We start from the raw sequence: 26,591 nt of genomic DNA, 5'->3' as shown, positions 1-26,591 counted from the left end.
CTCAGTAGGAATTATGCTTTCCTTTCTCATGTAATTTCAGCATTGTAAAAGAGCTGGCTATAGAGTGGAGGTAGCCCCTCCAAATATTCATGAACTCAGCCCATCATAGTTGGATCTGGCATTTGGATTTAGGGGAATTAACCGACACAAAAATGTGTGTGTGTACTTAGCCCAAGTGTAGGGTATCGTCAAGTAATAAACCGGTGAGTCCGGTATCGATCCACGATTCTTTGACCTTTTTGCCATTGGATTCAACTATCCGAACATCCAATGAAGATGTCCGGACAATTCTTCATCCCTATACACTTTTCTTCAATCCCGAAAGTTTCCTACTTTGCTAGTTTAGTCATATTTTCTGCAAAACCAATGAAAGACAATCATAAGAGTAAAACTAACTTATTTAAACACAAATACATTACTTTAGATACTAGAACCCTCTAATTAGATGGTATTAGGACCTCAAAATAGAGGTCCGATCAGGAATCCATCTTTAAACTTGATTTATTCGCTGTTTTCTAGTGAAAAGTCCACGTAATAGATTCTGCATAATTTTTTTATGTGCATTCATTAGATTACTTACCCCAAAAAAATTGGGGATTACGTGACGTAGACGAAAACAATCGAATAAGGCTAATCGATATTCAACTTTTTTAAAAAAAACACTGAAATCCACCAAATAGAGAGGAAACACTCTCAAATTTGGTGTATTTCTTTAAATGCAAAGACAACAATTTCTACGACCCGTGACAACAATTTCTACGACTCGCTCCAACCCTTGAAGCAGTGGAAAACATAAAAATACGAAATTATGAAAATGTTCTTAAAATATTAAAAGGCTCATTTGAGGCTCTAAAGAGCCCATTTGCCACTAGTCCTACATATTGTTTTTCTGTTACTTTGAAACTAGAATCTTGGCATCAATGACTTCTATACAATTATTAGATCATCTGCAATTTCTTCTAAGTTCTAACTATTACTTTTAGTTGCACCATATCTTTGCCTTCCACTCTTGCCATCGCCAATCTATTTCAACTTTATATAGTGATCACTAATACCAAATTGTTACAATTCCAAACTGGTATTCCTCCCTTCAACTACTTCCAACCCCAACATACAAAGTTTGGGCTTTTTTAGCTGAATATGTGAAAGTGTGTTCTTCTTCAAGAATCGTTAGTCAAACACTATAGAACGTGCAGAATAAGTAAACAATAATCAACACATAGAAATAACGAGGATAACCCAGTGGGGAAAAATCTAGAGTCTATCAAGCGACCAATATCGAAAACAATTCACTATACGAATAAAGATTACAAAGGATTTAGCCCTAAGATACCTTGGTACATCAACTATTCAACGTTTGTTTCCTAAGACACAACAAGTCCATTAGCTGTTCGTACTTTGGCCTCAGCCAAAGCCTCTAAGTTGTGAAGAAGTTGTCTGACACTCCACCAATAAGTGATCCACTTCTCCAAGAATTGTCTCACGCCAATGTTCTTCTTCAACAATAAAACTATGAAACGAAACTTCGAAGCAAAAAGAAATTGCTTTGTATTTATGCACAAGCTTTGATACTCTGCATGTCTCAGACGATAAGTATATATAGTCTTCAATAAACCCTAGTCGTTTTAGAATGCAAATCTTCTAAGATCCAAGTTTCCTAGTTGGGCTTCAATCACAAAACCTAATTTTAAGGAGCTTCCTTTAACACCAAACTATGAAACTTTAATTACAAGTATTCCCTTAAACATAAACCCTAGACAAAGAGTTTATAATTATAGACAACTCTATTCTAGTATTCTTATAAGGAAACTCAGTTACACAATATATATAAAATATTATGACCCACGTCGCCCTGTTTGGTCTGATCCAAAAACACGACCGTCATAACCTACATCAAGATACACAAAAATGTCCAGTAGAGTAGGCTACCCCAAGATACATCCCTGCATAAAACAAGTATATCTTGAACAAATATGTCTAAGGCATTCAAGTATATAATGATCATTCAACACACAATGCCTAACCACTCATACTGTCATATTCAATGGGGGAAAAAACCCCAACAACATGATTCTACAAGATCTAGTTTTATTGTAGTCAAGGATCTTCTGATCATAATTTCAATTCCATTAGTATATCGGTTTGCATGTTCACATCTCTATTAGTTGATAACTACCTACTTCTTTGACTACTTTGCATTATATTTCTTGGTCGACAATTTGCAGAAAAGAAGCTAAAAACATGGAGATATATAGTGAGTGAGTGAGTTGGTTGCATCATAGAAAGCAAAAGAAAGTGGAATCATTCTGTGACACCAAACCCATTGACCATACCCCCCACAAAAGATAAAGAGGGATCACTTCACTTTCAAGCTTCTCTTATAACCACCCATATGGCTCCTACTTCTTCCTCAACTAGCTAGGAACCAATCACTACCCAAAATAAAAAAATAAAAAAAGCACTTCCTGCTGCTTAGCCCCATCAATCAAACATCACATTGTTTTTCTTTCTTCTTCTTTTTTTTTTTTCTTTTCAATATATTGAGAAGAACATAACAGGGTCACCATTGGCAAAAGGAGACTAGCTCAGCCAGTCTTTAATTTAAGCCTTTAAAGTTATCATCTACTTTTCTCTTGCTTCAGCAATGAAAAGAAGTATAATATTAATAATGTATTTATTAAAGCAACAGGAATCATCTCTATATGTCCTGGGAAAAAACAGTCACTTTCAATATGGGGTACAATACTTTTAAGTGTAGAAAACATTACTTTTCCATGGTTTAGTAACTTCAATACCAATTATAATATTAAGTGTTCTTCAAGAAATGTACCTTTCTAACTGGTAACTGTCATCATTTTGTTTATAAAGCTATGATTAAGACATATCTTTTAAGTTAATGATGAATTAGTTTATATATAAGTTGCATATGTCAGTTAGGGCCCCAAAACTAGTCCGGATTCTGACCTAATACAGTTTGGTGTTTATGATTTAGGATTTATGGTTCAGTGCAATCCTAACATAGGGTTCCTATGTTTGTGGTGCCTAATCTGGACTAGTTGGGCCCGGGACCCAGCATGCCCTAGGTCTCATTGCATCTTTTTTTTGACATAATGAAAACTACCATAACTCTTGTGGGTGTAGTTTATATTGGATGAATCATGTAAAAATCTTGTGCTTCTGTTGTCTCTCTTCTTTACTCTTTATGTTATTTGCTGTTATTTAGGAATGTTAATTCCTAACACTAACAAAGTTCAAAACATATTTTTCACTCCGCATAAATCCTCGAGTGTTGAATTTAGGTCTCAACTTGATGTATTCATTACCAGCCACTAGGGGCGGAACCATTAATCCCACCCAAGGTTGGGTGGCTGCCCCCGTAAAAAAAATTTAGAAGTAAATATTACATATATATATATATGAATTAGATTACTGCACACAATACAATACATGTCCTACCTTAGCCTAATAAAAGATTAGTTACATAATTTGAGCCTAGGACAATACATTAATAACCTACATACCCAACTGAATAAGTAATATCAAAAGGTGAATGAACCAACTAATGATAATGATACATGTCCCCTTTAACCCAATAAAATTTTTATCACAAAGAAGTATTGTGGAAAAATGATATATATATATATATATATATATAACAAAAAAACTTAACAAATGATATATACGGAATTAAAAAATTAACCACAAAGAAGTACCGTAAGGTCGAAAAGCAATATATACATAGAACTAAAAAGAATTATGGGGCCGCCACCCCTTGACCCCGCAGGCCCGCACAAAGTTTTGACCCTCAATATTCGATGTTGGTTCCACCTCTTGCGAGTCAATTCGACTAACACTAACGGGGCATTTGGTTGCTAATCCAGTGAGTGTGAGTGTGAGTGTGAGGTGAGTGTGAGATGAACATTAGCATATTTGGTATGAAATGAAAAGTGAGTATGGGTGTTAAAATTTTAATTGTACAATTTCCATACTACTCAAATTTTTATACATAAAAATAAGAATAGATTAATTTACTGGTTGTGATTACTTCTTAATAAAGGGTATAATAGTATTTTGAGTATCAAATTCATTCTCTCTTGTGGAAATTAACCAATCTCATCATTTTAGTGAGCTTGGCTAATCTCCATAAGGAGGGAATGAGGGTGAGATGAATTTGAGATTCCACCCTCTCAAACTCAACCAAACGACGGAATGAGTGATTCTCACACTCGGCTAGCCTCATTCCCCCTTAAAATGCCAATCAAATGCCCCGTAAGTGACTCGAAACTTGTTCAAGTTGAATGGAAAAGCAACTTGTGATCCTTCCAACTTTTTTAACATCATTATCTGAAAACAAATTAAAAGTCAAGGTAGGATGATGAGATTCTTGCACAACTGAGAAGAAGGAAAAAAGGGAAGAGAGTTTATCTTGAGTGCCAAAGAAGGAAAAGCATACTTTAGTTTTTTAAAAGTGGTCCTTTAAACGGATTTATGCATGTGGTGCCATGCATGGCTGTGCTCCACTTTGACACACATAACCTACATACACTTGGTTATTGTACCTATCAAAAAAACCAAAAACTCATGAGTAGTACTTAGTGGTTGCTGATTTTGGCCAAGGGCCACCTGGACTAATCTATGATTATCAATTTTTGATACACTACTAATTCTAGAATTTAAATGATGTTTAAAAAGAAAAAGAAAAAGAGTATTTACATAATCCGAGTGATGGGAATAATGTGTTTGTTTTGCAAATCTTATAAGGTAGGTTAGGGGCATACGCTTTACCAAACAGATCTGCAGCTAGCTGATAAGGCATTCTCTACATATATAAAATTTTCACAATAAAATCTTTTGAACTTCGAAGTCATTTTCAGGGTTTTGGCCTTTTCAGATAACTCATTAATAACTTAATGCAAATGAGACGAGAGGTTGTCTCTGTACAAAATATTATTAGACGAGAGGTTCCTATCTAGCCACAAATGTATTATTTGGCCAGCGGTTGCCAAACATCTCCAACATGTTAGCGGTGGTCACAAATGTATTTTTTTTTTAAATTAGGTTTCATCAAACATATGACAGTTTATTTCATATCTTATAAATTAGTTTATTTTGTAGAGTTTATAAAGTACGTAACTTATAAACTTTACCAAACATAGCCAAACTAGAAGTTAATTTTATAACCATCCATCAATGAAGCAAGTTTATTAGACTTTTCTTGGCTCCTTTAAAGAATTAAGCAAATATATATCTAATTTGAAATGATGGGGCTAAGGCTGCTCGTGCACAAAGCAATCGCCATGGCTTAGGATTAACTCGAAAGATATATAGTCTAAAAAAACTCCTTCTAATTATTAATAATTATTACCACCCAAAAAGTTTAGTAGTTCGCTTAATTATTTGGCTTCACTTTTTTCATCTTTTGTATAAAGAAAAAGAAAATATGGTAAAGGAAAAAAAAGAAGAAGAAGAAGAGAGAAAGCATCATTACGGTGACGTTTTATACAAGTATTATATTTTTGTTTAATTTTATTGTTTTTTGCAATATAGATATTTTGCACCAATAAGAGCTTTGAATGAATTGGCACCAACATTATCATCACCTTCATGATTATATTGATATATATATAGGTGAATCTACCAATAATATTGATAACTTTTAATTGTGTATTATTGGTTAGGCAGTTGCATTGAATATCATATTAATTAAACTGCAAGTAAAGCTACATAACCAAATTAAGTCTAAAAGTTTAAAGTTTTTTGATTAGTTAATTATATGTATGATAAAGAGTTTTCTGATGCAATCTATCATGTTAATTACATTTGGGATTAAGCAAGGTTTTTTGTGTACTTTTTAATTGTTCCCCAGAAAAAGAAAACCTGTAAAATCTATGGTTTTTCAAAACTTTTTTGGTATTTGATTTCGCGTGTTAAAAAATAACAAAAATGTTGGGTGATAACCCAAAGGTGAATCTCTTTGAAGCTAAATCGTATGAACGTAGAAGATTTTGACTTCAATTTCTACTTGTGGCAATACTCTTATGGTCAAACGTTGAGTTTTGACCCTACTTACCACGTTGTCAGGTGTGAAATTTTTGTGCGCCCAGATTTGACGATCCCCAATTTAAGACCATATTGAATGTTCAAAACACATGATATCGATTAATGTGCAAATCGTGCTTTATAGGTATGAGGCGTTGTTAGATCTACATACTCAAATCGTGTGTGATGGGTATGAGGCGTTGGATTGACGTTGCCGTTAATTAATCGTGATTGGTGTGGTTTCTGGTGACAACGAGAAAGTTGATTGAGATGAAGGCGAGGGCTTCGTTGTCAGGTGAATCGCGACTAGGTTGAAAAGGGTAGGTGAAGCTGTCTTGGGAGGGTGTATCTTAGAGGTTTAGATTGCAGTCGTTGGATTGATCTAAGGGCTGATGATGAAACCTGCAAGATATATCCTTATTTTAAAAGAGAAAACATGTATATATATATATATATATATATATATATATATATATATATATATATATATATATATAACAATTAACAAATTAATTTTGTCCCATAATGGACAAAAAACGAAAATTCAAAAATTCGTTTGTCGTTTGGTAACGTCTCTCCGAAGGTTCACAGTGTTCCACACTTATCAGCCCATCTTTTCGTTGGACGGGACTCCTTAAGTACCGCTCTCTTATACGTGTAACCTATAGTGACGCTATTATCCTTTTATTTTCATATTTTTACAAAAACGCCCCTCACCTATACACGAGTTCTATCATGAGGCGTGCGAACATTTTTTAAAAAATAGATGTATTATTTATAGCATATCACGACCATTGTGCTCTCAAATATCGCCTTAAACAGAGCCCCGACGGCCACTCCATCACTCGCCGGCGACCGTAACGGTCTTATTTTGGTTACTCACACGACCTTATCTCACTCTTATCTCTGAAAAAGGAAAGAAATAATCGCCGATTATTCCTGCCACCCCCTGAATGACTCAATTTCACTCGCTAGCTAGCTAAGATTTCTTTCCGACTGCGCAGAACCTGTGGGCTTGGATCGGGAGTATATGGTTTTCTCTGTTGGTAATTTATACACAGGAGATTAGGGTTTTTAAGGAATGAAATTGAAGGAGGATATATGAGTTGAATTTTGACGATGGTGGTTTCTACTGCGATAAACCCCAAAACTACTTCACAGATACCTAAGAGACCTCCTCTTCTACCGTCCGACCCCGACAATGCGCTCGCTCCTCGCAATCCCAAATCGCGGGAGGTCACGTCTCGCTACATGTCCTCAACTCCATCGTCTTCGAAACCATCAACGAGACGTAGTGCATCGCCGTTGGTTTCGAGGACTGCGACTTCAACGGCGGCTATGATGACACCGGTTCCCTCGACTATCAAACGTTCACTGTCGGTTGAGCGGAAGCGGCCTGCCACGCCGAGGCCGAACTCTCCAGATGTGAGAATTGGAAGTGGCGGTGAACTCTCCAATGCGCAGAAGATGCTACTTACTTCGACGCGAAGCTTGTCGGTGTCGTTTCAGGGGAGCTCGTTTTCTGTCCAAGTTAGTAAAGCGAAGCCCGCGCCATCACCATCGCCGATTAGTAGCATTAGAAAGTGGACGCCAGAGAGGAGAAAGGGTACTGTATCTGCGACGACGCCAGCGAAAGGAAGAGATCTGCTGGAGAATTCGCAGCCGGTGGAGCAGCAACGGTGGCCGGGGAGGTTGCGGCAAGTGAATTTAATGAGTAGGAGCGTGGATTGCACCGACGAGAGGAGAAGGTCGGATCGATCAGGAGCAAATGTGGTTAGGGCACTGCAAAATTGTATGGTGGATGATAGGGCCTCATACGATAGAAGATTGAGCTCGAACCCGAACTGTGCGGAGCATGATAAACCAATTGAGCTTGCTATTGAGGCCAATTCAAGAACTGGATCTGATGCACACTGTGATCCTGCAGCTTCGGATACCGAGAGTATGTCTTCTGGCAGTACTTCAGGGACGCATGATAGCAACAACTGTATTCGAAATACTGTTCGTGGGTCGCGTGGTGTGCCTGTGGCTGCAAGGTTCTTGCAAGAGAATAATATTAGCTCGCGACAGTTGGAGCTTGTTTCCCCGGTGTTTGGGCTGAAATCAGCTGGTGCACAGCCGAAGCTTATTGTCCCGAGAAAGTTTTCAGCCGATAGTCCTCTGTCGTCTCCTAAGGGAGTGGTGAATAACAAGGGATCTTCTCCTATTCGTGCTAGCATGGTTAGGCATGCATTGCCCAGTAAGTTTGGGACCTCAACCTTGTCGCCTTCAAGAGGAATGAGCCCAACACGGGCTAGGAGTGCGGTAGCTGGAATAATGAGTAGTAATCTTAACAATACACCTTCCATTTCGGGTTTTGCTGCAGATTTTAGAAAAGGAAAAGTAGGGGAGGATCGGATTGTTGAGGGGCATACGTTCAGGATTTTCTACAACCGGTTGCTACAGTGGCGCTTCATAAATGCTAGAGCCGATACTGCCCTGTTGGCTCAAAGGGTAAATGCAGAGGTATGGTTAGTTTTTCGCCTCTCCTTAAGCTTTCTTATAACTTCTAATTTTATGGCTCTTACAAACTTGTTTGGTTCTATTATCTTTCTCCTTCTCTGTAGGAATCCTTGATATTTTTATCTATTTATCTAGCTGGTGGTGTTTGTGCAATGTGAAGTTTCTACTGCAACTTACCAAAAAAAAGTTTCTACTGCAGATAGTACCCCAGGGGCCTTGTTTAAACAACATGGTTACATAGAGGAAAATACAGAGGGAACAGGGGAAGGATGGCTTGTGCTATAACTTACTAAAAGATCATGATCTAAAATCCGTCACTTTTGTGATGTAAATTTTCTGTCTCCCTTTCTTGTATGCCTCTTAACTGAATAGAAGATATTCAAGATGTTGTAGAAAATTTCAGAATTTCAGAGAAAAATTTATGGAGTTTTCATGCAACAGAATATTGTGATTAGAGATTGAGAGTTAAATAAATAAATCAGGCAATATGCCTGATGAGTGACAAGCAATGATGAAGAAAAAATGTTAGTCTCTGAGATGTAAAGCTAATAATGCATCAAGAGAGGATGTGAGTTCATTAAGTGGTCAGGAGGAACTGGACAAATATGATTACAGAAAAATCAAAATGGGGGAAGTAACAGCGTATCACAAGATCATTGATCGTGCCGTTGAACTTCTCTTGCTAATAAAATTTACCCCTTCTTTCTTGTTTATGTATATCTGTTAACTTATATATGATTATTTTGAGAAGCTATAGGACTAAGAATATCTGGTGAAATCTGTCGTGTTGGCTTGAAAAAAAAAACTAGATATTAGAATGGATAGTGGAAGTGTACCAAACGCAGAGGACTTTTGTTATGCTAACCTTCACATGGGGTAGAGTTGGTAATCTAACATATTTGTGGACAGTTTTTATGCTGGTCTGTTATGTTGTTAAAATATTAATAAATTCGTAGACAAGTTGCAATGATAAACATTAAAAAATGTACTTTTGTTGAAGCTTCTATATCTTCTTGTTACATTAAGGGAGAAGGAATCATTTATTAGTCTCATGATCTGCACTTCATGGAACTAACAATAAGCATGCTATATTGGAAGCTATCGTGTCAGAACTCAGAAGTCAAAGGTTGAGAAGTTTAGTTGTAGGAAGGAAAGGGTTTATTCTGATAAAGTGACCATATATAGCCAGTTGAAGAAGGATGTAAGCAGATAAAATCTGCTTTCGTAACTAGCAATAAGCATGCTATAGTGGAAGCTATCGTGTCAGAAGTAAAAGGTTGAGAAGTTGAATTGTAGGAAGGAAAGGGTTTATTCTGATAAAGTGACCATAAATAGTCGGTTGAAGAAGATGTAAGCAGATAAAATTTGGTTAGTTTTCATTGGAAAAATGGTCACTACTGCGATCATAGATTGTCGCTTTTTGGAGGTTCTTGTTTATTTACTGAAGGTTGTGAAGATTTATGGCTTAGTTGTAAAAGGAGGTTAGCCGTATGAAATGAACATAATTTTGCAAATATGAAATGCTCTATCGCCTCTAGTATGCTTATTATAATTTAATTAAGCTTTTATTGGAAACTTCAAACAATATTGAAATATGTGCTTATTATGTATTTTTTTTGAGCTGTCCAGTTTCCTAACTATCGCTTGAGTTTATTACAAGAATGATAAAAATGCATTTATGGAATTTAAGATTGCGGGCTCTTAAAACCTGGTTGGCATGACATTATCCATTGACTTGCCTTACCAATTTAAGCATTTTCATTTTTTCTTTCATTGAAAGATATAGAAAACATTATATCAGAGAATGTTTGGCTTGTCATCTTAACCCAAATATTTGAATTTACCAGTACGATTATACATGGTATGATTGATGGTTTTTGGACTTTAATATCATATCTGTGATCATTGTGACTCATGGACATTAGTTTTCCAAAACTGCATTTTGTCTCCTCATTTTCATGGGTGTATCCTTGATTACCATATACCAAAAGTGTTCATGCTCTTCTGGTATGTTTTTGACCATGTCCCTCAATTAGTCCACTGTTATTGGTTAATCTAAGTTATAATTTCTGTCTGTGAATGCTTTCTCAGTGTAAGTGTGGATACCAATAATGACTATTACTGTTCATATGAAAAAATTTGTGTCTGTTAATGATCTGCTGTTACTGCCCGTGTGTAGACATGCCAGATAGAGGTGGGAGGATTTGCAAAATGTGATAGTTGTTTAATTAGTTACTCTCTGTTTGCTACTTATATGTATATTGGATATCTCATAGATTCAGATATGTAGCTATCTTCGTCTTTTTCTCATCAAGCATTTTGGATGATTTTTTCATCTGAATTCTTCTTTGCATCAGAAAAGCCTGTACAATGCATTGGTTGCAACATGGAAACTGCGTGAATCTGTGAGAACCAAACGAAATGAGTTACTTTTGCTGAGACAAAATTTGAAGCTAATCTCCATCCTTAAGGGGCAAGTAAGATATTACGCTACGTTTAATTTATCTTATGCACGTCTGGCTTGATTGGTTGATGATCTTTTTCCCTTTGTGATTGTTGTCATTGCCATTTATGTGATTTTATCAATTCGGTTATCCTATGATTTTTCCTTCATTTTTACCTTCTTGTATATCTCTCCAGAAAATCCCCATTCTCTTCCTTTTGATTGGTTGAGGATCTTTCTCTCATTCTCTCTCATTTAGTATCTCTTCCTTGAATGCTCTTAACTGCCATGCCACAAACTCTTTAATGCCCTTAACCGTCTTAGATGATTTTGTTTGTATCTTTTGATTGCCGCATTACCCATACCCTCGATAAAATAGTCTGGTGTCTTTTTTTCTAGCTGCTCTTCCAACCGAACATTCTCATTTTTTACCACATTCATTTTTTTTCTAGTCTTATCAGCCCAACATTCCTTACCATACGTCATGGGCATGTGTATATGGAATTTATCCTTTGACTGCATGCGTATCCTTCAATTTCAATCGCACAATGCCCCATTTACACTCTTCCAATTCATCCAATCAGCTTTGATCATGTTAGATGCATCTTCCTTAATCTCTCCATAATGTTAATTTATGAACCGAACATATTGATAAATTCCACTAATACTTCTTTCCTTCAATTTGCTTGTGGGACTCCCCCCCCCCCCCCCCCCCCCTCTCCCTCTTCCAGTTTGGTTGTTCCAATTTAAACTAATATCATTATACAAATGCAGATGAAATATCTAGAAGAATGGATGGTTATAGATGCAGATTATTCCAGTTCTTTGTTGGGGGCTATTGAAGCTTTGAGGGCTAGCACTCTCCGTTTGCCAGTCATTGGTGGGGCAAGAGTATGTTGCTTTTCTGCCATTTCTCCCCTTTTGTGATTACTTCCACATTGCCCAAATTTACTTTTAACATGTTGCATATTTGGGCATTCTTGTTTAATATTTTTTTCTACAGGCAGATGTCCAGAATGTGAAGGATGCTATTTCTTCTACTGTTGATGTGATGCAATCAATGGCATCTTCAATATGCTTGTTGTTATCAAAGGTAATTATTGTTTTTACTTCCTGTACCTAGTTTTTTTCTTCAAAAAACCTCGAATTGTTCAACTGATGTTTCATGCTTGCATGTATTTTTATCTCTCCAAAAGTGTATTACCATTAAGGAATGCTAAGAAACTTTGAGTCATTTTGTAAATTTGAACTCCACTAGGCAGGCCCTTGAATTGCGGTTGAGTTGGTAAGAGATGTGGACCAGAGTTGTGATTGGTATATGCTAGATACTTTCCTAGACAAAGTAAAGGATGATAAGGAACTTTCTGGGTGGTGCCCTTAATGATTTAGTGTTTAATTCTATTATTCTCTTGGTTTGCTATGCCTGATAACTTATCTAAAGTTCACAATAATGCTGGTATTTTTTTCTTTCTCATTGCCTTTTGTTGTTTAGTTTGGTCGTACATGGCTACTTCGCACAAGCCCGCAGTGTGACAATTGTGTTCTTTTATTTTTCTTCCCTCTCTGTCTTTCTTTCAGTTGTATTTCCACAAATAGATCTTTTTGGCTTACTCTATATCATTATATTCTTATGTTATGAATTGTAAAGATAATGCTGAGGAAACTTGGGATATTTATATCTATAAAATATTGTCATAGGGTGCAATAGGTTATAGGAGTGGTAAACCACCACACAGATGGCAGGATCCATTAGCCTCCTTTGGAACATTTATGGGGCAGTGAGATGGATCTAAGCTGTAGGGTTGTCTGTACAGATTTTGAAACCTTTTTAGGCTTTTTGGGTAGATTACATGGTCTCCGTAGACAGAGGTGTGAAGTATGAGATATTTCTCATATTTTTCAAAGAGTTCCATACATCTAGTTTTAGATTTTTTCTTTTATTTTCCTAGACAGTTTTTGTTCTTGCTTTGTTGGGCAACATATAGAATCTTATTCTTCTTCTCCTTCCTCCTTTTATGTGCTTGCATTTATTTGTAGCATTGTCTGATGTTTAGCAAATCTTTTTCTTCTTTTAGCCCTAAACTTAGCCTCTTTGTAACTTTTCGTTTCACATTCTTGCGTAGAAATATTTTCTGTCCCATTGAAAAAATTCACTAGATGAAAACCTTTATCTCGATAATTCTTGTTGTGTAGCTAATTTTTGTCCCATTTTCATCGATCTTGATATATTTGCGCATATGTAACGCATTTTCCATTGAAAGGTTGGGAATGTGAACTCTCTGGTGGCTGAACTTGCAAATACAGCTGCCAAGGAGCGCGCCTTGCTTGGTCAATGCAAGGATCTCCTGTCAACAATTGTAGTAATGCAGGTAAGTGCAGTTTACTGTTGTTTGTGCAAATAATTGTCAAGTAGGTATGAACTAGGAGGAAAATGCTCTTTACTTACTCTTAATATAAACAGAAACTTTTATCTTCGTATGGTGGCTATTGGTATGTCATAGCCATAAGCCATGCCATCACATCATTAAGCCATGTTATGGAGTGTTAAAACTCCAGTATAAGTTTTCTGTTTCCACAGCATACATGGTGAATATACTTGTATTTGGAAAAACAATCATGAATATACTTTTGTAAATAGTGATGAAGAGATAATCCTCTCTCCTCATCAGGGAGCAGAATTTAATGTCTATAGATACAGTATTGGAACCAGCATATGTATTTCATTTTCCAGCACCTCATGGCGTTATTTCTTGATCTATTTTTCTTCTCAACCTAACCTTTTTTGTTTTCTGGTCCAAGCATGACTCAATTGCAATGAAAATGTTTTCGTGCCAGGTGAAAGAATGTAGCCTAAGAACGCATATTTTGCAGCAAAAAAGTCTACCTTCAAGCCCGACAACAAGAGTGTAAAGATTGTCTGACTGCCTTCCCTAAATGCTAACATTACACTAGTGTCTTTGCTTCAAATTCAAGAAACCGGGGCTGATGTACTCTCGAATGGTTGTCTGTGCTTGGAAAAAGCAGGAGCTATCATCCATTCTATATTGGTAATACAAAACTCAGATTCTTGTTTTCTGTTTGCATGCATAGGCGGTGGATAGTTTACTTTATCAAGCTCAAGTTAGGTATACAGGATGTGTATTTTTCCCTAGGCTAGATGAAAGTGCTGTAAATATGTGTAATGATTCCTTCAGTTTAATCTTTAGTCAATTGTTTCTTATTCTTCTTGCTATTTTTCATCATTCAGCCCCATCTACAAGGCATTTTTCCTATATGGTTTTGCGAGCTTATTTATAAGTTTCTTTCCTAACCTTTTGATTGTTCTTCACATGCCATGTTTTAGAGGATTGCTAATGTTACCGCCTTAATAGATAGACTGAGAATTTCATTTTTACCGGTGACACATATTACAGGCCTCAGCTTTTAGCTGTGATGGCCGAAGTTAGTTTGGTTCTTTCTTACTGTCTGCTTGTAAATAGAAGTAGCTGTTGCCTAAACATTTACAACTGAAGTGTGTGTTCATCCCCCATCAATAGGGTCTGTGAAGTCTTCGAAGTCTTTCCGAGTGTAATTGTAGGCTTGTAGCAGATAATACGGGTTAAGAGTAGAAGTCATTCCAGTGGCCATTACAAACTGAAAGGCTATCTACCAAATTTTAAAAAAATTGTGTGGATATAACACCAAATGGGGGTGCTTAAAGTGTCTACTACAAGCAATGGAATTATTCGCCGTGAGATGTACTTTTTGATGTTAAAGACAGTGTGAGTCCCACCCTCGAAAACATATCTAAGGACGGTCTGCGGTTTCCACTACAAGTTATCCTTAACTCATCGCACACTTTCGAGTCTGTGACTAAAACTGCAGGGAAATTAAGTAACTTCTGCAGCGGGGGCCCTCCTCCGCCGCGGATGAGACTATATTTGGCTGGGTGCGTCTGTCTTCTCATCAGTCATCAATGATAGAGGATGAGTACTGGGCATAAAGCAGATGTTGATCCGAGGAAGGTGGGTGGGACCCACAGGGGAGATGCTCTGAGACGCGGCGAGGAGAGCATGGTTGTGTCATGTCACTAAATTTGCCTCTTTTCTTTTTTTTTTGGTTTACTTTCTGTCAAAGGAATCGGTGTTGATGCCGTGGAACCCACTTCCAACGGAGGAGGACTAGGTATCATAATCAAGGCTGACGTAGGGAGCACCATTTATAGCTTTGTAAAACCCATGATTTTTGGAGCCCACCCATTTCTCCCATTCTTTGTCTTTGCATTGCATTGCCAACAACACAAATCTCACTCACAATTCCTAATCCTCAAATCAATAGGGTGCTGCCTGATTTGCTACCACCACTTAGATGATGGGTTCGAGAAAATCTTTTTGTCCTGCATAGATTGCGTTACATGGAACTTGGTACGATTCTCAACAAATAGTGATCGTGTAAACCAATTTTTTCCACATATCCCATGATTACTAGGTAGACCGTATAGATAGGACAGAAAGGGGAATCTGATTAGATTAGATGTAGGTGTGCTATTTTCTTCGGTTGCGAATGTAATGAAATTTTTTTTCATTCTTATGTATTGGAATTCATACCATATTTTGAAGAATAGATATATTATATAGGCAGGACAGACTGACAGTTCTTTTTGTAGTTAAGCTGGGTGGGCTGGGATTTGAACTGGGAACCCATGAATTAAATAGGTCATGTGGGTAGGAGCTAGCTATTAATCAACAAATTCATTGCTGTTAAAATATCTCACAACATCCGTTTGGATGTTGACATAATTTAGTTTATTATTTATAAGGAAACGACTAGGAAGAATAAAATTATACGGGTTCGATGTATCAAATTAGATAAACTCGACGTATTCACAAAAACAGAATAACCCAAAATAAACTATATTTTTGACGTGAGTAAAAGCTGAAATTTTCAACAATTATGTTTCGATCATTGTTTCTGCTTCAACTTTAGGAAAACAAATAGTGATGTGCAGGTGGAAGCCAATGCAAAAAGAGGGGTAAAAAAACGTGAAACTGTATGGGATCACTTTTAGCAACTTATCTGATCAGGTACTCTGCATCTCTCGGAGATTTCTGTTGAACCTCACAAGCTTCTCACCTAGGATGGTAAAAAATCGGTTCCGAGTAGGTTTTGGGTCTGACATTGTCATGTGTTTACGAAATATTTACATGTGTTGGACCCTGATTCGGATTGGATTTTGGACATACTTAATTAACCATACCCGGATTGATTTAAATTCGGGATGAGGATTAGTTGCACCCCAGAGTTAACTAAGTACACCCCAAAAACTTAAAAAAAAAACTTCATTCTAATAACACCCCCAGCTGACCCTACCATTATGCTCCAAATTCTTTCTCTTTTCCTTCTCTCCTTCATCTTCTTCCTTCTCCTTCTTCCCCTACATGAAGACAATGATCCCAACTCCACTCATCCTTCAAGAATCCCGGTTCAATCGATGATCCTACCACATCTTCTCTTCTTTCTCCTTCTTCCCTTCCATATAGAAAGGGGTAAATAGGGAGTTTCTGTGCAGCAGCCAGCAGGAGGTACTCACCTGGATTCCATGTTCAAGGCAGTAAAGCTCCCATCAAGTGTTGTCGACTTGGATTCCGGCCTGACCGATGTGGATTGAAATGCATTCTCTCATTTTGATCTGTTTTCGAGTAGTGGTGGTGGTGTAGAGATTGAATGGGTGTTTTTTGATTGAGCTTAGATTCGAAGGAAATTTGGAGAAGAAGTATGCAGGAGTATATGGGAGAAGCAGTATGCAGGTGAAAGGGATTGAGAATTAGGGTTTGAGGGGTGTAAATGGTATTTTTGTGAAAAAACACAAATTGGGGTGTACTCATAAATGTTATATTTTTTGTTGAGGTTTATTTAGAATGGGGTGTGCTTAATTAAGTAAGGAGTGCAAATAGTCCTATCAAATTCGGACAAGTAAATCGGACACTAATTTAATTCGGGTTAGGGTTCGGACAAGTAAACCGAACAAAATTTCTGTGTTTGGACGGAAACCCGGATTTAAACCGAACAAAAATTTTGTATTTGGACTCAAATTTCGAACATACAACTTATATTCAAACTTGGTTTAATCCAGATTAGACAAATTCAATCATCGAAACTGGACGGAGTTTTGCCACCCTTATTCTCACCTCTTTATCATCATCAGAAACACAGGCATTTTTCTATAACTCGCAAGAATTAATTCCAACATTTATCATTTTTAAAATTGGCTTTTTTATTATATATTCCTCTAATACAATTATACTCACCGAATTTTCAAAAAACACTCTCTCAAATGAACAGATTCAAAAGTTTCTTCTGTTCTTCTCCTGGTCGCTTCGAATTCATCGCATCGTCAGTTCCACTGTCAAAGCTCGTCATGATCTCTGATTCTTCCGTGTAAAACGACATCGTAACTCTTCCTCCAGACCTTTCAGACTGATTGAACCCAAACGCTTTGTTCTGCAAAAGGAACGGATCATCCGATTGTGGGTACACGCATGCATCCGCAAAGAAGGCACCACCCGAAATCCCACCAATTGGCTGGAGAACTCCACCGGACAACACCGTCTCAACTGCCGCCTGACACACGTGCCAATTCCCGCTCCACAAGAGCCCCACGGCTCCGTTCACTGGATTCACGGTCCGCCCGCACGCCTCAAACAACAGAGACTGAAAAAGAGCTGCAAAATGAAATTGCAATCACCAAACACTTCACAAAACGACAGCCTATAGCAAATTGATTTTTTTTTGTTTTTTATGGTTAGAAAACAAAATTAGCAAGAGAGTTTTATCAGAAAATTTGATTTTTTTTTTGTTTTTCTATGGTTAGAAGAGGCGGTTACCTGGTCGTTGAGGTTCCGACACCGCAGAGACGAGAGAGATGAGATCGCTACGGCCGAAAAACTTGGCGAGGAACAAGGTTGCGTTGGCTTGGGCCTCAGGAGTGTCAATCCAGTGAAGGCAAGACCTCAGTACACAATTCTCGCTGCAACCTTTTCGGAGGACTCGGCAACCATTGCAGCTCATATCCAGCGTACGACTTCGTTACTTTCTCGACGTGGAACGGTGGAAGGAAGCGAGCGAGCGAATGAGTGAGGTCTGGAGAGAGTAGGTGGAGGTAATAAAGAGGATAACAGGAGTGTGTTTGGGTTTGGGTGGGGTGGTTAGAAAAGTAACCATGGTTAAGGGGCTGGGTTTGCTTTTGACGGTGAATGGGGGAAAGGGGTGGGGTCCAGTGGGACAAGGGTTTTAAGGGGAATAACCCTCCAAATTTTGGGCACGAGCGGCTCCGTGTTTCCGCTTCACTTAGTTCTTTTGATATGAACCGTTGAATTCATTTCGTTGTGATTATTGACCGCTCGATTTGTTTGGACCCCCTGGTTGCTTTTTGTACTTTCGTTTCTGGAACAAGATTTGGTCCAATAGAGACACTCAATGCTTATTTGACTTCACATAACCGTCTCAAATAATGAAATAAATACGGTAAAAATATATTTTTCATCCCTCAATTATATGTGAGATTTCATTTTCATCATTTTTCCTTCTTTTTTTTCCCCATTTTTGTGTCCCAATTTTTGTAAGGTATCCATTTCGTCCCTAAAGTGAGATTGTCCTCCGAAAAAGTTGATGTGGCACGTCAGAGATTGCAAACTTAGCAACCTATCCATAATATGAACGATATGTCCCTAAAGTAGTGAAATTTGACACTTTTGATCCCCGACTTTACAATAAAATAGACATGTTATCCCTACAACATCCAACTTCAAATAAACAAGAAACAATAACAAAATCCAGTAGCAATACATCTCAACAACATCCGAATTCAGACATTACAACGTCCAATGCCAAAATCTAGCTTCAAACATTACAAACCTTGAAACAAACTACATAACTTGTCATACAGAAACACAATTGGGAAATTAAGCTCCATTACAAACCATGAAACAAGTTGCATAATAAGCCAAACAGAAACACAAGTCCATATCTACATATGCCCCGTTACAAACCATAAATTAAGCTCAATAACAAGTCAAACAGAACAACAAGAAGTCGAGAAGGTCCAATAAAAACCTGAAAATGGAAGCACATAAGACCTATCACCCAAAAATGAAATAATCAATAGTTAATTGAGAGCTAAGTTCATGATTTGAGTATAAAAAAATTGCAACAAAAAGTGAACAGCACATGAAAGTCATAGCACCACAGCAGCTAGCAGGGATTTCTTTGTTAAAGAATCAACCAGTTAACAAAAGAATCAACAAAAGCTTATGCCTAAACCCAATCAACCAATTAGACCCAATTCAAGACCTTACAACACAGATAGTCAATCATTCAAACTCGATCCATATCTTCACCGAAGATTCAAAATCAGCAACAACCATTTAGCGAATTGCACAATAATTTGTACGTACCAGCTTTTCCCCGGGTTTCATTGGAGCAGTCGGTGTTGGGGGAATAATGTCCTCATACCCCTTCTAATGCTTCCTTACAGTTCCTTGTGGAAGTGCAGTAACTGCTGGGAAAGTCAGTGGCAATTGCTTTGAGATTGATGGGAACGCTAGAGCGAGCCTCGTATGTGACTGACGATCCGAGTTCAACTGCGCCACGGTGACATCCGTTATGGTCAAAGGACATGGTAGATCTGCCCAGATGATTCGAGTAAGCCTTTGTGACCTAGGGGAGGAAGTGATGAAAGAAACACCAGTGCAGATCCACACACTAGAGTTATAACATGAGAAGTTCTGCGATGCGAGAAGGTCTGCGACACGAGGAAATCTCCAGATGCAAGGAAATCTTCGACTAGGATGGATCTAGAAGGTGGGCAAGAAATTTGAGATTAGGGTTATTTGATCTTATTTATCTTACGTGTAAATAGGTGTATTATTATTTATATTTCACCTGCATAAATTTATCCAATTCATATGCCACATGTGATTTTTTCGTCACCAGACTTATTTGAGGGACAATTAGGGTACCTATCAAAAGTTGAACGGAAGCACTACATATCCATAAAATAAACATGTATAAACTTACATAAACATGTAACATGTCTATGTGGCTTATTTAATAAAGATTTTTTTTTTAAATCTATGTGACATGTCTATCTGACTTGTCACATAGATTATGTAAGTTTATAGATGAAAAAATTATGGACATATATCATTTTAGAAAGTTGTGACACGAAAATGGAACAAAAAAAAGGAAAATGATGAAAATGAAATCACGTACATAGTTGAGGAACAAAAAATATTTTTTTTGCCAAATAAATACTGTGGTTTTAACAAAGTGAAATAAAGACAATTAATATAAAGCCCAAGAGACTTTGATAAGCCCAAAGGCCCATTCTTCAACCTGAAGAGTGACAAGACATGGTTGATGGTTTAGAGGCTGATAGAAAAGATCCAATAGAGGCACTCAATGTTTATTATATTATTCATTATCTTAGTTGGATCTATTCTTCTCTATCGTTCTTGGTTATTCGTTCTCTTTGTTGGATAATTTCTTTTTTCGTATTAGCTGGATTGGGAAATCATTTCTAGCAATCAAGACTTACTTTGAACTTTGAAGAGAACACTGATGTCAACAACATCGCTCCTCTTTCTCTCAACATTCCTAGTGATTTGCTCTCGCGAATTGTTGCCTATGCTCAGGATTATGTTGCCAAGACGACTGATGGAGAATTGAAGGCATTAAATAAGAAATTTGTGGAGGAGAAAAGTGATGGTGAACTCCATGTTTAATTGTGGCGAGTGATTCGAAATCAAAGGGTTGGAGGAAGTAATGGGTAGGATTTTCGGTAATCAACAATCCGAACCCGATGATCCAAAACCCAATAGCTCGGTAACTCTTCACATTAAAAACATTGGGTCGGGTCTAACTCTAACCAATAACCTGGGATCCATATCGGTGGATACTTTTTTTGGGATCGTAAAAGAAAGAATGAGGGAGCTAACAAAATTAAATCATCAACATAACACTAAGGAAAATGTTATTTGTCCCAACACTTTTGGTCCCAAATCTTCCCAATCCCATGTGACATTGCAACCTAAGCTTGATGGCATGCAAAGCATGTTGACGTGGATGAACACATTTGAAATTTAAATTTCTCTCTTCTTCCTCCATTCCTGTTTTGTTCAAAATTAGAAAATTAAATACTCCCTCCATATTCTCCTCCACTTTCATCTTTCATCTTATGTCTTTATGCATATTTTATTTGGTCATATAAACTCGTGGTTACATTATTTTTTCTTATACAAACACGTTATAACATTGTTTTTTTTTTTCACACAGACTTGCATTTACATTGTTTTCAAAACAATGTCATTTCAAGAATAGGCAAATATAAGATGTAATTTGTCAAATTTCCATAACAATGTAAATTGTCAAATTTTCAGAACAATGTAAATTGCCAAAATTATCAAAACAATGTAATTTTCAGTGTTTGCCATATATAAGCTAAAGAAAAAATAGTCTACAAATCAGTGGTGAATGACAAGGTAAAATAAATTGTCTCAAAAACATATTTATTCAAATGAGTATCAAACACATTATTATATTGTTTTCAATACAGTGTAACTTCCAAAGTATGCAAAAAAAAAATAAAAAATGAGAAGACAAATTACAATGTTGCTGGAGCTGGAGGTGACCGGAGACATTGTTGGAGGTGGCTAAATGTATGGATCGACGGATTACATTATTTTCTTACAATGTATGTTGCATTGGGTTGCTTGATTCCGGCAGCAATCTGACCAAAAAATGGGTGGATAAGGTGCTCCCCGACGTGTGGAGTCCAAATATGTGGTCGATTGCCGAAGATGTCGTCTAAGGTGACAGGATCGACGCGATTTGTGCTGCTGTGACCTTCTCCTTTAAGTGCCTTTTTCCAACGATACGAGTGACAATGGGTGGTGTGGAGGGTCGGGAAATGACCATGGTGGTCGGGCACTTCCGTTCGATGAGTCGACAGCTCCGATTGGTGGTCGGACGGAGGAGCTCCGGTGAGTGGCAGTGTTATGTCGTGAGAGTGGGAGGGAGAAAAGGAGGGAGAAAGGGAAGAGAGAGAGAGAGAGAGATAAGAATGTTTATATAGATAAAAAAAGCTTAGGTGACATGTTGATGTGAATTGTCACATGGGATTGGGAACAATTGTGATCATTTTCATTGGGCTATTTAGCAGGATTGTAACACTAATCGAAAGAGTTGAGAGGATCATAATGAAGTGGCCACAATTCTCGAAAGAAGTGAAGGCCCAAACTCCATATATAAGAACTATTATTATGTGAGGAAACAAAAATTCAGCTAAATATTAATTAATAAATGTGTTGGGGCTACAATTCTTTTAAGACTATAATTTTAACCCCTAAAATTATGTTAAACGATGATTTAAAATGTAATATTGAATATTTTGATGCTCATAATAGTATATTATAATAGATTTTGAAAAAAATAATACTAAACTCTAATCCTTAATAATTATTTTCTAACTCCCTAAAATCATACCCTAATTTTTTTTTTGTAATCGAGAACGATACCATACAAGTTTTTTTTTTGGATATTTGATATGGGCATAAATTCGGACCTTCAAGCACGCGTGTACAGAAGTTTCCCACCTGACGATAGGAGTAAACTGGGATAAAGCTCTGTGCATGGCCACAAAGATATTGTTTCCAATGGAAATTAGACTCATTAACTCTCGAGTCCATACGGTTTGACCCTGAGATATTCACCAACTAGATTATCACCCAACCTAAACCCCAAATCTTATAGTCGAAATCCTAAAAATAAATCCTAACTTCTAAACCCTAATATTGAGATTCAAGGAAAATTGACTTCTTTTTCTAAATAAATAATATTAATTATTTTTAGCCCGTCAAAAAATTCCCACGTTCAACTTATTTAAAATGTTAAAAGAGTGACTACCACTAGATTACAAATAGCTTGGAAAGCATACCGTCACATTTGATTGGATCTGCGTGCGCGACATTGCATTCTCGGTGGTGGCCACGAATGCCACGTGTCATCCAATAAAAATGGATTCGATTCCATCCAATGTGGAGATGTTAATAGTACAACAATGGAATTCGTCCTCTGCATTGTCCGATCTGTGGCATCCATTCTGTATTTTAATTTTTAAAAACAGATCAGACGGTCATACAATAAGCTGCTTGCAGTTTTCACTACACACCCATCAGCTAACAATCTCATCACTGTGGTTGCTCTCACTGGTCCAGCCCTCCCCATACAAATGAATTTTAAAAATCAACCGAATATTATTTTTCTTCTTAAAAAAAAAAACCCATCATACTTTTGGTAGAGCCGTAGAGACTAGAGACAGGTTTTTTATAATAAACATTAGGCTCAACATGTTGTTCTTGTACAATGAATCTGGTCCAAATTGTAAACCAAGTCGCTGGTTGACTTAGTATCTATTACATATGTTTACTGGGTTTGTTGTTTCTGTGGCTGCTGCCAAACCTGAACGCTATCGCTCAAAGTCATATACCGGCGCACAGTCGATTATACTGGATTCAAAGAACTTGGAGACAAGCAGCTTCCTTGAAGAATTGAAAATTTACGTGATTACATAAAAATCATACATATGTGGTGAACAAACTTTACACACATGCCGAACACTCTAAAATGAGCTCCCACGTAGTTTGGTCGGGAATTCTTCTAAATATTTGATGTCTTAATCTTGAAAAATGACAAAGGTCAACAAACCTAACAGTCGTAGGTTGGCCGTAAACATTCCAATGCTCAAGTCAATCTCAAGATCAAAGAGGGATTGCCTATAAAAAAAAAAAGATCGAAGAGAGATTAATAATCACAAAGTAGTGCTTAACCTTTTCCTTGAATTATTCTCTCCCTTTTATCGTGATTGATTTGAATGTTCATACATGGTGACTAAATAAAATCCCTTATTTAGTGACCGATCACCTCCATATATCTTGGGTTTATGATTTGAGTTTGATCAACGTGACTTTCTGCCTAATGAAGACCTGACACGTGACTCCTCACAATACCAAACTATTTAAACGTAATTGACTTAAGCTTTCAAGCGCAAAGCCGACGTTTTGTGTGAGCTAGAATTTCAAAGGGTTAAATATAAACACAATTGAGGCTATCTATTTCAAATGTGTGGGGTAATTTGAGTCATTTAATAGAGATTAAGACTTTTGTTTATATATAGCACCAACGATCTATATTATGCTAGTTTAGAATTTTTACTAAACGGTCTAAATAAGCTATGGCACTATATATAAATTTAGGAGTTTATTTGTGCAATTAGGCTAGTGCACACATTTGTCTTCTTATTTTTCCCAAATAAAAACTCTGTTAATTTTAAAAGTATCACCCAATACCTGATATGTTATAATTTTTTTTTTCGATATATGAGAATTTATGAGCCCACACATGTCCTCTGGATAGTTGGATCAACTCTAAACTTAGACAAGCCTCCCATGGATTTTTGACACATGCAATAAAATAACGTTGAAAATACTAAGCATGAGAGTTGACCTGACAGTTTATAAGCTAGATTATTTTTATAGTTTCTAAGTTAATTTATTTTTCCTAGAATAGAAGGAATACACCAGAACTTATTGGACTTGAAGAATATGATTCTAGAAGTATTCCTCATTAAACCAAAACAAGTGTAAAAGTCGACATTGCTGTTCATAGAAATCACTACATATACAAATTAAAGATAGATGTTGAAAAAGTTACTTCGGCACGTGTAAAACACGTCCGCAAATTCATTTTCCTTGTTTTAACAACCAAAACTTATCTACACAACCCCATCTCGTACGTGGCGTTATACAACTCCATGACTACAAAAAGAGATCCAGTTGCACAAGTAAGGCCACCTGTCATCCTAATCAGATTTATTGCTGAGTCAGTGGCCCATCTTATCTTCTTGTCCACTGTTTGTTTTGATCCTAATCACCCATCACCTTCCCCATTAAATATATTTATTTCAATTATCAATAAAATAATTAATTAATAAAACAAATATGGTTAGGGAATGTAACACCATGATAATGAGCTAACATGCACAAAACGCGTGAACCTCGTGGTACCGCAGCTGGATACACACAGTGGTTAACAACCGTCACTGTCCCTTTGTCATGCGCAAAGTGGTTTCAAACTGAAATTCCAACAAACTCAAACTCTGCCCTCCCTGATTGTATTGCAGCTAAAACTCATTGCAGTGGTCATCACATACATATGCTCAATATATTTACTAAATTTAAAAAAAATTATGAAATTCATGAATGTTTGTGATTAAAATTGTCTCTAGTGCAATAAAAATTATTATAATGATCATCACATACGTCCAATCTATTTATTAAATTTAAAAATATTTATGAAATTCATGAACATATATGTGATTAAAATAGTAATAAAATTGTAGTAACTTATACGCGCTTCTGCCAGAGCATCATATGCGTAGATTAAGGGATTTCCAAGCTAAGCCAGCGCATTTTATACTTGATTAATAAAATTAGACGAGAATAAAATTTTTGTTAATAAAAGAATAAATTAATTGAATACTCACTGACTGGTACAAACAAGAAATGCTGCTGCTATGTACAGCGAAAGAAAAAAAAATCATTCATTCTAACAAAAGAAATTGAAATGACGAAGAAAGAATTGGTTCATGAATCTAATCAATCACTACTAGAATATGCTAGATTAGACTTCGATTTTGGGCAGCGTCAAAACACGGGGCTTCTTCGAAGGGTGTGGGCTTTCGACCTCGTCGTCATGGCTAGAGATGAAGAATCCCGATGCGAAATCCGGCAAGGCGGGGAGGTTCAGGTCGAACTCGCGGTGGCTGCTGCTGTTGGTGATATTGGTGTTGGTGTTAGTGGATCCGACACCTTCAGAGACCGTTAGGCCGCCTTTGTCGCCGCCATCATAGTGGCGGCGCTTGTGGCCTCCCAGAGCCTGGCCGGTGGGGAAGGTTTTATGGCAAATAGAGCACTCGTGAACCCTACCGCTACCGTTGGACACGGCAGAGCTGATGTTGGTGGAGGTGGATTGCTCATCGCTTCCCTTCCGGTGGCTGGCCTTGTGTCCACCGAGCGCTTGGTAAGACGAGAAGGCCTTGTTACAAACACTACACTTGTAGCTAAGCTTCTGATCCAGAGTCACCGTTGGAGGCGGCAGAGTGGGGGAAACGTGACGCTGCGTGGCGGTGGTGCCACGAGCGAGCATGATAAGGCAGAGAGCAAGATACTCTTCCTCTGTGGGAGCGTGATCGAGGCGTGGACGCTTGGAGCGCTTTCGCTTGACCCATGCCTCTCCGAGTTTGGGGTCTTCAAAGGGGAAGGTAGGTCCTGTTATTGTTGGAGAATTCAGAGCTTCTAAGGCCATATCTGATCTTAGACTGTAATTTGAACTGAAACTGGAATGAATTATTGGAACTGATCGAAACCTTGATTTGCTCGCTTTTCACAGCTTGTTGAAGATGAAATGTGAGCGTTGAGTGAGTGTGAAGGGCGGTGTGATTGGGTTTATAAGGAGAGTTGAGAAGCAAGTAGGTGGAAGTTGCGTGACAAGTGGAGAGAAAGTGAGGATTATT

At 37.4% G+C, this 26,591-nt stretch overlaps 3 protein-coding genes across 4 annotated transcripts; 1 reads left to right on the top strand and 2 right to left on the bottom strand.

Moving 5' to 3' along the window:
• The first annotated feature begins 6,831 nt into the window (after positions 1-6,831).
• LOC120010083 (QWRF motif-containing protein 2-like) lies at positions 6,832-14,256 on the top strand. Its single transcript, XM_038860775.1, has 6 exons — positions 6,832-8,544; positions 10,899-11,018; positions 11,759-11,875; positions 11,988-12,077; positions 13,246-13,353; positions 13,820-14,256. The coding sequence occupies exons 1-6, from the start codon at positions 7,159-7,161 to the stop codon at positions 13,892-13,894; spliced, it is 1,896 nt and encodes a 631-aa protein (XP_038716703.1). The 5' UTR covers positions 6,832-7,158; the 3' UTR covers positions 13,895-14,256.
• Positions 14,257-17,212: 2,956 nt separating this feature from the next.
• On the bottom strand, positions 17,213-19,866 carry LOC120010258 (LOB domain-containing protein 38-like). 2 transcript variants are annotated; one of them, XM_038860995.1, is made up of 3 exons: positions 19,417-19,866; positions 17,848-18,406; positions 17,213-17,685 (listed from the first exon to the last, which is right to left on the bottom strand). In XM_038860995.1, the coding sequence occupies exons 2-3, from the start codon at positions 18,029-18,031 to the stop codon at positions 17,294-17,296; spliced, it is 576 nt and encodes a 191-aa protein (XP_038716923.1). In that variant the 5' UTR covers positions 18,032-18,406; positions 19,417-19,866; the 3' UTR covers positions 17,213-17,293. The 2 variants fall into 2 exon arrangements, 1 of the variants encoding a protein (XP_038716923.1); XR_005470849.1 differs by lacking the exons at positions 17,213-17,685; positions 17,848-18,406 and adding an exon at positions 18,561-19,075 and having other exon boundaries at positions 19,417-19,862.
• Positions 19,867-25,508: 5,642 nt separating this feature from the next.
• LOC120010647 (zinc finger protein ZAT10-like) lies at positions 25,509-26,501 on the bottom strand. Its single transcript, XM_038861439.1, has one exon. The coding sequence runs from the start codon at positions 26,381-26,383 to the stop codon at positions 25,700-25,702; it is 684 nt and encodes a 227-aa protein (XP_038717367.1). The 5' UTR covers positions 26,384-26,501; the 3' UTR covers positions 25,509-25,699.
• Between the last annotated feature and the right edge of the window lie 90 nt (positions 26,502-26,591).

This window comes from Tripterygium wilfordii, chromosome 12 (assembly GCF_013401445.1).
Source record: "Tripterygium wilfordii isolate XIE 37 chromosome 12, ASM1340144v1, whole genome shotgun sequence".
Taxonomy (NCBI): Eukaryota; Viridiplantae; Streptophyta; class Magnoliopsida; order Celastrales; family Celastraceae; genus Tripterygium; species Tripterygium wilfordii.
The sequence above is the reverse complement of the archived record's forward strand: the minus strand, read 5'-3'. Positions and strand labels throughout refer to the sequence as shown.